Consider the following 12,043-nt stretch of genomic DNA (forward strand, 5'->3'; position numbering starts at 1 on the left):
CTTTGGATTGTTGTCTTACAGCGGAGGCGTAGGGGTACATCTTCTTTTGCCGCTTTACATCTGAGAGGCTAGGGTTCTCTAACCACAGCTAAGAACGCTTAAGAGTTAAAAGGGTTCATGAGTCTCGACGTTGCCAGGGCGCACCCGCCTTACCCGTTTCCAGGATTCGTCGGTGGAGCAGGCCCGGATGGAGAAAGGCCTCATCTTTGCACGAGCGGATCTGCGTTCCCACTAGCTCAGAGTTGGTGGCGAGTATTCTCGCGCTCTCCTCGTTCAGGTTCACCCCGGCCATGGAGGCCACGTCGTTGATGTCGTCATCGTCCCTGCAACATCAGAGATGGTGGATTAGCCAAAGGCATAGGATGCAACTCAATCCTCTCCTCCGCAATGGTATAAAGTGATGCGTTTGGTGGTGAGGACTCAATGATATTGCCACTACAAATACCATCTCTGCTGTTGTGTGCCCACCAACCATCCGTCCCAATTGTTGTCACGTCATCATTTTATCCCATCCTATCACGGTGACCTCTGACCACCAAATTCTAATCAGTTCTTCGTTGAGTCCTTGAGGTGGACGTTTGTGCCAGGCGAGGCCATAGCAGCCGTGTTTCCAGTCACGTGTTTTATATGAGCATTTTGAAGTATCGCACAGTTCGATACAACTTCCTCAATTTGCAAAATAAAATTTTACATCCCCTTGAGGCGCTTTTTGCGTTTGTCAAAAAAGAGTTAATGCGTTAACTGGGATGCCGAACTGACCAGTAAGATCTGACGTAGTGGACGTTTGACTCACGTGACTGACACCGTCTTCTCGCATATTCAAAAATCATGCGAATGCTTGTATCGTCATTCTAAAACATGGCCAATACTAGCTGACATGAAAGTACAAGTAACACTTGTCCAACTGAAAACAAATTCCTGAAGACGTCTGTCCATTTTCCTCTGGTAGACGTTAGATTGTTGTGCTTCTACTCCTCGTACTCGGTTTACTGGCGGATTACTGCCATGCGTAGCCTGCAGCGCCAACGTCTGACCAAACTACTTGAAGCCAAGTGCATTCACTCCAAATCATTTCATGGAAACAACCCTAATTCACATTTCTCTTTTTTTGCATTTCACATCTCAAAAGTTCGCTTAAAGTTCGCTTGACAAGTGAATGGAAACACTGCTAGTGTCGTTGACCTCTGACCGAAATCGAAACAGTTCATCCTTGAGTCCAAGTGGAAGTCTGTGCCAAATTTGAAGAGAATGACGTTCGTATGTACGGACAGACCTGAGAACACAATGCCAGTATTGCATTCTGGCAATTTGATGCCCTCTATCTGGTTCTGCTTACAGAGTTTAAAGTTTTAACACATCTTGGTGCAGAAGAAACACTGAAACAGACTTGCAGCAGAGGTACAAAGTAGTTCAGAGTGGACCAAAGTCAGTGAAGGTTGCACACTGACTGTGGGCGCCCGGCTAGCGCTGGGGAAAGGCCCCTTTGGGAAGCTGTCTTTAGGGATCTTGTCCTCGTCGCAGCGTTAGTGACTCCTACTGGTTGGTCCGTCTGCGCTGTCTCCTTCTGTCTCCTTCTGTCTACACCTTCACTGCTGGGAGAAACATGCTTTGGGCTGTAGTGCAGGGGGAAATGGTCATGACACAATGTAAGAAAAAAGTAACTCGGCTTGGCCGCAGAGGAACAGCCTCGTAAACGAACCCTTAATATCAGTATTCATGTCTTAACGTTATCAACATATGCTCCTGCTTTTATTCATGAATATTTCCTTGGCTGACAACACGCATTGGTTTTCTTACAGAGGGCTGTGCGCTGGTCTTAATGGCACAGAATTCCCATCGCGGGGTCTATTTGTGTCGGCGCTCTGCGAGGCGGGGAGATGAAGAGCGTTTGGACGGAGCTAAGGATGCTCCTGAGGATTGGCGCGGAGCCGTGATGAATCTGGCCGTGTGCTCATGTCAACAAACTCTATTTGCACACCGCTTTGCTCACCATTTTTCTTCGATGCGGCGGCCATTTCTCACAGGCATAAAGCCGATTTCACAGTGTTTACATGTTACTTCACATTAGCAGGGATGTGGAAGAGGCCATAAACGAGGTCCTCGCATCCTTCAAAAGGCAGCGACTCTCTTTGGGAGTTGTCGCAGAGACACATCCCCCGCTTACAATTACAGCACTTGGCAGGTAATGATTGTGATTCTGGCCTGAATTAAGGCGAGCGGTGGCGTGTTGTGCTTATGGGATTGGCCCAGAGCGAGCAGCGGTGCCTCCGAGTGGCTCTGTGACGGACGGGAACAAAGACCCACAGAACACACACAGAGCGGCCCCTCTAACCGCTCACTGGCTCACCTCCACAGTCATTTGCGTCCGATGCCACCGCTGTCGGTTGCGACAGAGGTCGCCGCTGCGCTTTTTTTGTGTGTGTGTTTGTGTGTGTGTGTGCGTGCAGCGCAGTGGGGGGGGCACCGAGTTCTTTCGGGCGCCCGAGCGTGGGCACGCGCCGTCGGCCAAACTCCACCCCGCGACGCCCCCTACCGCTCCCTGGGTGCCGGCCGCGGAGAGCAGATATGAAACTTGACACCACGGCAGGAGGTTGACAAAGACGATTAGAGCATCTCCCTGAGCCCCACGCACCTCCACCTTCTCCCCTCACGCTCCCTCCTCTGCTGCGGTCTCATTACGCCCTCACAGAGAGGATCTACATAACGACACAGGCAGGGATACGGAGGATTATACCCTGTGCCGCGCCTCGGTCCGTGCGCCCCTTCTTCATCACGTCCTCGTGGATAACTTGTCCTGTCCTGAAGAGGAACACGCCCGAGGCCATGCTCAGTCTGGTTAAGAAGAAACCTCCACGGCTTCAAACCACGCATGCAGCCTGGGTAAATGTGCCAGTCAGGTTGATGACCGTATCACTTATTTTTCACATGTTAAGAAATGGTGACAAAAGACATTTGTGGAAAAATGCGCAATTATAGTAGGAGAAAATGCTTTGCAACATATATATATCTGTAGAAGGAATCAGCTGACGGGAGACAACACAACAGGTTAGATCAGATTATTTCCTTCAAATGGGTCGTGGGCCTTTCGTATAAATTACATACGAATTGTATACTATGTATACACACTTAAATATTTTAAATTGTTATTAATTTTTTCGGGTAGATGACCTGGTTGGGCAGATTATTAACCCCTGGGGTTGTAAATGGAAATCTGAAGCATAGCTAGTTTGGTGTTTAATTAAAAAAGAATATATATATATATATATATATATATATATATATATATATATATATATATATAATTTAAATGAAAGAAAACTCACTATTAACTGTATAAACAAGTGTACTACTGAGGTAATACTGTACAAGTTATGATGCATGGTATTAGTCTGTTTAGTGAATATGTTTAAATATCCCTATACATATATATGTTTATACAAGATAAAACTGAATGTATAATTGTGTCTAATGATCTGTTCAAACACAAATGGCCCTGATGAAATAGTGAATAATAACAATAATAACTCATAGAAGTACTTTTCTTTTCAGAGAGTTAGAAGTGTTCACTTTCACTAAACAGACTTTATTTGATGCTCAAACGTCGACATTACTTTTCTACACTGGCTACCACTGAACAGGAGCATCAAGCATCGCCAAATGTCCAGGAGACACTCGGAGTACGTTTCTTTTTCGGTCTTTTTCGGTCTGATTTCTGGCTGTTTGGGCTCGCCGGGGTTCATAATCAAAACGGGAAAGCCAGAGAACGGGTCTGACGCAGAAAGGAGGGGCGAGATATGGAACACTAAATATTCCCCGCTACACCTCTGCGCTAATAAAGCAGAGATGCAATTAGCTTCCACCTCAGAAGCTAGAGAGCAGCCTCTCAGTTAGTGGTTGGGGCTGTCTCGGGGACATGGAGCCGCCGGCCCCCCGTACCCCCATGAATACATATGCATGTCGTTTCCATATCAAGCTGGTGTTTCAGGCGAGGGGGCACGCCATCGGTGGTGAGAGGATTGCCATTTAGAGGCTGTGCGTGTTTGAGCGTGTGGATGGACGGGGAGGGGTGCATTCACCATCACCAGCATCAATACCAACGCAGCAACCCCCTACCCCTGTGGATAAAGGTCCCGGGGCCCGGGGGGGGGGGGGCGGCGCCTGATTGATCCCTGTGACTAACACCCAGGCCGGTGCAGGCTTGCTGCGCCCATCACCGACAGCCCCCTGGAGGAGAGCTCTCCACGAGGCGGCCGATGGGATGTTTTATGACCCGATGGATGAAGGCACCGGTGGCACGAGAGGGAGGGGTCAACAGAGCCAGCAACAACAGTGGCTCCATGTTTAATAAGCGTCCATTAATTCAATGGACCACCCGCCTGTTCATCCTGCCTGGTGTGTTGGAGATGTTTTGTTGAAGACGTTAACACAGTCCAGACTTTGCTATTGTTGAAGTGCCACAATGTCCTCTCTTCATAGAGGCCCCCACTCCAAACAGGCTGGTCTAGTGGCTGCTGTGCTTCCAAGTCTCTGCATCAACCTGGTTTTGGGAGGTCACCTTTGAGGTCTAATTGAGTCCAATTTTATTTGTAAAACCTTTTTTTTTTTTACATCACAGAGCAATTTGAAGAGCACCAAAGGGTTTAACCACAAAGGCAGAATGAACTCACTTTGCTGGTGGACTAAGAACCCACCGGCAACAGAGACTGGCAAACAAAACCAAAACAAGCGTTTGCTCCGAGTGCGTTATCTGTGCGCGTCTTTTTCCCGTGCAGCTATGCAAGTGTCTTTGAACGCGCGCGGAAGTGTGTGTCCACCGCGTAGGGAACGGGGGTCGAAATTCAAGGGGGGGGGGGGGGGGGGGGGGGGCCTGAGCTCGGAGGGTTGGCAGAGGGCTGAGGGCCTCGGCTGGCTCGCCTGTGATTACAGCGGATGTTGAGTGTTTACAGAGAGATGAAGGGGGTGGGGGGGGCACAGAGACAGCTGCTTTCACTCTGTACTGTAAACTACTCTACACACACACACACACACACACACACACACACACACAAGCACTTACACAGAAGGCTGGAGCTGCACTGGAAAACCCCACAAGCCCCGCAGTGTGTATATACATGTGTGTGTTTGTGCTACAGCTGGCCTGCTGGGACCGGTGGCTCGGAGTGACAGCCGTACAGAACCGGTGGGACGAGAGGCTGGTGGACAATGACCGACCAGGCAGGAAGTACTTTTTCTTTCTTTCTTTCTTTTTTCTTCTTTCTCACGATCATTTTCACGCTTTTTGACGTTTTGCTCCTCTTTCATGTTTGGATTTTGTTGAAAAGTTTTTATGTATGAATCGCACCTGAGCAGTTGAAAATGAAACTCGGTAGAGACTCATAGGTAACTTTTGTTACCTTTTGTTAAAGTTTGCTGTGCGGACTAAGAATAAAGATGAGAGTAAAGAGGAGTTTGTGTCGTGGTTTCCAAGACTGAAGAAGAGCGAAACAACAAGAAACAAATGAGAGACGAAGATAAAGTTAGACTGATGGGCCTCAGCGACCTCACATCGAGGAGGCTCAGCGGGAACAAAGCAGGCTACACCTGGGGACCAACGCGTGGATTCGGTCTCTTGGCTTGTCCAACACATAAGTGCAGAGCAGGCAGATCATCACGTGACCTTGATTAAAGGGAATCTACGCTGTCAGTGGCGTGCCTCTTCCAGGACAGCGGTGCTGTGCGATATTGGGCTTATGTCGAAACGGGCTCGTCTGTGTGTGCCGAGGGGGGGGGGGCTGTGATCACCGCGGGGGGAGAGAGAGAGAGAGGTCGACAGTAACAAGCGAGCCTGACAGCTTAATTACCAACGCAGCTAAAGATTTATTGGTTTATCAATCAGGGCCTCGGGGGGCGGCAGCCTTTCCCCCTTCGGGAGACGGCAGCCATTACCGTGAACCCGTTGGCCCGCGTGACCTAGACTCCTCTGGACCCGCCCCCCCCCGGGCCCCACCGGGTCACACCAGGCCAACCCTGAAAACCCTGCTCCTGTCAGCACACGCATACACACATTTTGACACGTAAACAATACTCTCAGATCTTTAGGGATATACACATATGTTCATGTGCATCCAAGCAGGGACACAAACACGAACAAACAAGAGGCGTATATGCAAACACACACCAGCACGCATATGCTGCGCGCACACACACACACACACACACACACACACACACACACACACACACACACACACACACACACACACACACACGCGCAAAGACCTCGCGCAGAACATGAACCACAGAGGCCAGCATGTGGGCGATGAACCTTTTATGTTTTGAGACAAAAAGCCCAGCTGAAGCGGTGGAGACGGGGAGAGCGGAGCCGCGGGCTAAAATGCCGTATGTTTGACTTAACCGAGAGGTATTTCTTTTTTTTCAGAACCGCATCCAGAAAAACTCCCGACCATCTGGACGCAATTACCTCGTTTCTCAAAAAAATAAAAATTAAAGCCGCGGCTCGTTCTGTGATCCTGTCGAGGACGGGTTGTGTGACACTGACACAACGAGAGGGCGATCCGCGAGGGGTCGATCTATTGGCTGGCTGGTGTGTTGCTATGTGGTGGGTGCACAGGGGAGGGGGGGGGGAGAAGAGAGACAGTGGTGGCCACTGCAGGCAACTGGGATAAACACTGGGAGTCCTTAGCTGACAGTGTAGCCTGTAGTCACGCAGTGGGAGGGGGGGCATCTTAGTGAAATGCTGCCCCCGTGTGACGGCTGCCGGGAACAGCAGTCGGAGAGCCGTACCTGAAAGAACCTCCTCCGGGGTCGTTGAGCTTGTTTTTCTGATTCCCAGAGATCTGAACAGCAGCCGAGCCCGCGGGACCTTTGCCCGCTTGGATGAGGCCTCCCTTCCCCATTGTGCCTGTTAAGAAAAGAGAAGAAGTGGGTGGGGGTGGGGGTGGGGGTGGACAGAGAAGAAAACACTAAACAAAACAGGGAAGGAGTAACGTTATCATTGAAATGTCCCCTTCTATCTGCGTCAAACATCCTCCCGTCTAACGACTACCTTCAAGTGCGTCTCTGTCATCCTCGCAGGGGTGGATGGAGGGTAAGGGGGAGTGGGAGGTGTTGGGGGGGGTACTGTCGCCCTCCCCAGGTCGGCGCGGAGGAGCGTCGCTCTGTCAATACCACTGCGCTTCACCGGGCCTCTCCTTACACTCCCCGAACGCATCCCGCTCCGAGACACACGCTTTTTTTCCTCCTCTTTTTTTCCCGGAGAGGCACAAGGACTGCCAGAGTGAATTTAAACTTGATTTTTAACAGGCATGTTCCTCGCCGAGAGGCACGGCCAAAGTATTTTTAGAAACTATCCCCGCATTCCAATTTATGGGCATAAAACAACCTACAGATCTTCCACTGCAGGCGATCGCAGGGAAGGGGGCAGATCAAATTTGTATGCACCTCCGATCGCATGCACACACACACACACACACAAATAGGTACACACACATTACACACACACACACGCACCACCTGAGAGAACACAGCTCGTCTTAGGGGAGCGTTACGCCCGGCTGGTGCTGGGGCGATATTTGCGGGGCTTCTGTTGGGAAGACTGTTTGTGAATCAGTGTGAGTAAGCAGCAGCAGCAGCGCAAATGTTTGAGAAGGCTTCATAACCAGACAGGAGGAGGAGAAGAAAAGCTTGCACCTGTTCTCTCTGTGGCTTCTGCCTGTGTACACATCTCACAGCCTGCTGAGAGAACTGTGAAGGTTTCACTAATGGCTACCTTTGTTTAACCCATTTCACTGGCTCTTTATTCAACCAGAAGGTCGGGCTGAGTTTGAAATATCTGGCTTCACCGGGAGAAGAGAAGAACAGAAACAGAGGCCGGGTGTGCGTCGGAGGACTTCTTGAAAAAGGAGGACGACTCAAAGCTACCGTGACTGACGGGCCCTGAAAGAAGAGCGGCCCATAACTGTGCATGCGATTGAATCGGGAGGTGGCTGCAGAAGGCCCCCTGGCGTGACGTCCTACCTTGCGTTCTGACGGACTGCGTGATCACCACGGGCATCCGGACGTGGCCCCCGACGACCGTGCCTGTTGTCTTGATACCCTGAGGAAGCACGAACAAGACAAGAATACATACTTTACTGTAGCATTTCAAGGAATGAAACAATTTCCTAAATGAGAGGGGAGATTATTAAGAAGTAGAAAAACTGTGAGGGGGGGGGGGACAGAAACTGTCCGAGTTTTGTGCACCGATTCCATTCTAACTGTAAGACGTGTGAAACGCTCGGGACGGACTCCTGTCACCGTACATGACCTACATTCAGGCTCCCACGTGAGACAAGAAGAAGCCACGGCTGCAGTGAAAAAGTAGTTTAGAAGAAGAAGAAGTGGCAGTGGAGGAGGAGGAGGAGGAGGAAGAAGAAGAAGAAGAAGAAGGAGCAGGAGGGGGATGGGGGAGGGAGGGGGGGTGCCGTGCTCGGCTATTAGAGTCACTTCCTTCCTTGCTAGCAGCCACGGGCCCGGCCTCGGGCTCAGCCATCCATTCCTACTAGTTTGCTTCTTGCTGCATATTTTTTAGCCTTGTTTTCCATTCCCTGACACATGCTATATTACTGTTCAAGCTGCTTTGAAAAAAAAAAAAAAAAAGGAAAAGAAAAAGGACAGAGGCCATTTTTTTTCCCAGAGATCCACTGCAGGGGCTTGTGAGAGCGGGGAGGGAAAGGGGGGGAGGGGGGGTATACATTCAGTGCAGGCAAGAGTTAGCAGCACCTCTGGCCAGCCGGCGACACAGTTAAGAGGGGGGGGGGGGGGGGGGGGGGAGTCAGGTGAGTGTTTGTCAGTCAGAGGTTAAAGAGGAACTCACAATGATCGTTTTGTTCTACTTTTAAACAAAGTGACTATTAAATGACAGCATGATTACTGTAAATGCTGGTCTTCTTCCTCAATAAGAGCCTCTATTAGCTGTGCAGAGCAGCATGTTCGTCCTGTGCGTTTGACAGTTGTCTCCGCAGTGACCTCTTCTGTTGAGGACCATTTGACCCAAGACGCTGCAGCTCCTCTGTGGTCAGTGTTAGTCAGTGGCTGCACACAGTTGTTCTTATTTAGCTTTGTTACAATTTCTGGACGGGGTTGTTACCAGTGATATACTGTAAATATAACTTCTTTTTTCACATCTGCACCCGTTGTTGCAGTGCAGAACAAACTGCTGCGTAGTGACGTGGCCTAGTTACTCGTCTCCATTCATTCCTCACCACACACAGCATTAGCCCTGAGGAAGTTTGAGGTCCAGCAATTCTTCATTACAACTAGTGTAACTCTTTTCAAAAAAAAATTTAAAAGTACCAATATTATTAGACATACTACTGACAACAATACAAATCCCAAACCATATCATACTACCTCCAGTTACAGAATGATACCATTGAAAATCCCTGTGCACAGTAGTAATAGTCGTAAAGTTAGAATTGCTCCACTTTACATTTAAGACTTTTCCACACTGGTGCTACAGTAAGAAATGTTACCCGTGCTGCTGAGAGCCTAATTCAACTAGCCGTCTGCTTTCAGACTGTTGATGTGCCGGGGGCGATCATTTACTAATGTTTTGTGCGATAACTTATGCTGGTGTTTTATGCATGCATGTGTGTGTGAGAGAGAGAGAGAGAGAGAGAGATGGAGAGAGAGAGAGAGAGAGAGAGAGAGAGAGAGAGAGAGAGAGAGAGAGAGAGAAAGAAAGAGGGAGAGAGAGAGAGAGAGAGAGAGACACCAGAGGACTGTTCTGGACATGGACTGCGGCCGCCACGTTGCTTTAAAAATTGACCTGGGGCTGACCTAGTTACCTCGCTTCACCCTTCAATGGTTAACGGGTGGAGGGAAGGAGGGAGGGATTTAGATACAGTGAGAGAAACTGTTGGGATGAGATGGAGAGAGAGAGAGAGAGAGAGAGAGAGAGAGAGAGAGAGAGAGAGGATGGAAAAAAAATAGGGAAAGAGAAAGCAAGAGAGAGAAAGAAAAAAAAAGAAAAACTGATGTAAAAAAATTTAAAAGAGAAAGATAGAACCCTCCAGCTCCAACCCCCCCCCAGACCAATCTGAGTCTGACCTCGCTTGACCCATCTGCTGTCAGTGTCTGCTGCTGCTGAACCCCCCCCCCCCCCCACCCACACACACACACACACACACACACACACACACACTGGACGAGAACTGCTCGTAACCTTGGGTACTACTCGTCCGGTTGCCAGGGGGAACGGCTGACCAATGGGGGTCTTTCTCTGGGATAGAGCACACGCACCCATCGCTGGTCAGAAGACGCTGTAGTGAGTAGAGTCCACCAGAGGATAGTGGCTCGTCTCAGAACGCAGCCTGGTAGACTTAATAAGTCGAATAAATCGAGTGGCAAACTATTTTGTTGTGGAAAAGTTGAGAGTTGGAGGACAGCGGCGTGACCGTCACCACGTCACCACGTCACCACGACACCACGTCACCACGTCACCACGTCACCACTGGAGCTTCAACCAAAACAGCATCCAGGTAGTACTTATCAAAGTATCACTTGATGATAAAATGATGATATATTGAGGAAAGCCCAAATAACTATAATAAACAAAAATAAAAATAATAGTAATACAATTTATTTTTAAATGTAATTGTACGGTAACTAGTGTGAAGGAGTTATACTGATGTCAAACTGTATCTATATCTCACCTTGCATAAATGAAATGAAGCATTTTAAAAGGGAAGAAGAAGAGTTTGGTTTGTGACGCGCTCTTCTGATCAGCCGTCAAACGTCTGTACCAGTAATCATCAAGGTGCCTTTGAGTCAAGGGCTTATGATCGGAGCAGCAGTCGTACAGATTGGTCAGCTGATCCCAGGCACAACAACAACAACAACAACAACAACAACAACAACAACAACAACAACAACACCACCCTGTGAGCCCATGTCATTTAGACACCTTAACTGATAAAGTGTCAGATAACTTGAAACCAATGTCTGGTGCAAAGGGTTTGCACGCTCTTCCCCCGAGTCTGCACGGATATACTGGATCTTCTTTATATAACTGTGCACTACTTGGAATCCTAAGCCCACGTACTAACACTACTACTACTACTACTACTACTACTACTACTACTACTACTACTACTACTTCTACTACCACTACTACTACCACTACTACTACCACTACTACTACTACTACCACTACAACTACTACTACTACTACTACTACTACTACTACTACTACTTCTACTACCACTACTACGACTGAAACTTCTTTTTTTCTCAGCTGTGTCTGTTGAGCTGGGTGTGACTCTAACCCACTGGTGCCTTGTATAAGACCCATTGAAACACCACCACCCTATTACACCCCAGCCCCTCCCCACTGAATGTAGGAACACTGTGGGTAAATATTATATATATACAATATATATCTCACGTGTATTACCTGACCTCTTCAGCTCACACACTTTACATCCACATTGTGAATGACTGCTCTTGTTCTGGACTGCGATACGTTTGACTTCCTGTGTTCCGCTCTCCTCTCTGGATCCCTTTCCAGTCAATTCTAATGTAAACTGTAGAGACAAACGATGCGTGTGCACCGTCCACCCGGTCGGCTCCGTACGTACCACGCCAGCTGCATGTCCCGGCGTCCCGGCGGGCAGCGCGCCGGCACCCGTCGTGACGCTGACGCTGTTGGGGTGGCGCACGCGAACAGCTGGCCCGGCCGCGACGGCGGGAGGGGGGCCGCCGGGTGCCGGTTTGACTCCCTGCTGCGGGGGCGGGGTCAGGGTCTGCTGACTGTTCAGCAGGGACAGCCTCAGGGCCGGGAGGCTCTTCTGTTGACGGGCAGAGAGAGGTCGGTGGTTTAGAGTCGGAGAGCGGAAAAACACACGCATGAGAGAATGAACATACGCACACGGCTGGAAAACAAAGCAAATGGTGGTGAGGTCACAGGCTGGGCTAGCGTGCATGTTGTCATGGATACAGGGTAAAGATGCTGAGATGTCTCACTTCATACTGTACGTTGTAAACATTTCCTTCTTCAGGTTAA

General features: G+C 49.3%; 1 protein-coding gene across 1 annotated transcript in view; it reads right to left on the reverse strand.

The window, feature by feature from the left end:
- The window catches only part of LOC137888476 (transcription initiation factor TFIID subunit 4-like), a 66,055-nt gene extending 54,022 nt beyond the window's left edge, over positions 1 to 12,033 (reverse strand). Inside the window, exons 1-4 of the mRNA XM_068731882.1 lie at positions 11,619 to 12,033; positions 8,017 to 8,095; positions 6,784 to 6,901; positions 154 to 323 (exon numbers count right to left, since the gene is read on the reverse strand). Of these exons, the coding sequence (XP_068587983.1) occupies positions 154 to 323; positions 6,784 to 6,901; positions 8,017 to 8,095; positions 11,619 to 11,963 (712 nt within the window). The 5' untranslated portion in view covers positions 11,964 to 12,033. The remainder of the gene's footprint in view (positions 1 to 153; positions 324 to 6,783; positions 6,902 to 8,016; positions 8,096 to 11,618) is intronic.
- Positions 12,034 to 12,043: the final 10 nt, after the last annotated feature.

This window comes from Cebidichthys violaceus, unplaced genomic scaffold (genome assembly GCF_023349555.1).
Source record: "Cebidichthys violaceus isolate CVI_PGR_0920_01 unplaced genomic scaffold, fCebVio1.0.p SCAF_105, whole genome shotgun sequence".
In the NCBI taxonomy this organism is placed as follows: Eukaryota; Metazoa; Chordata; class Actinopteri; order Perciformes; family Stichaeidae; genus Cebidichthys; species Cebidichthys violaceus.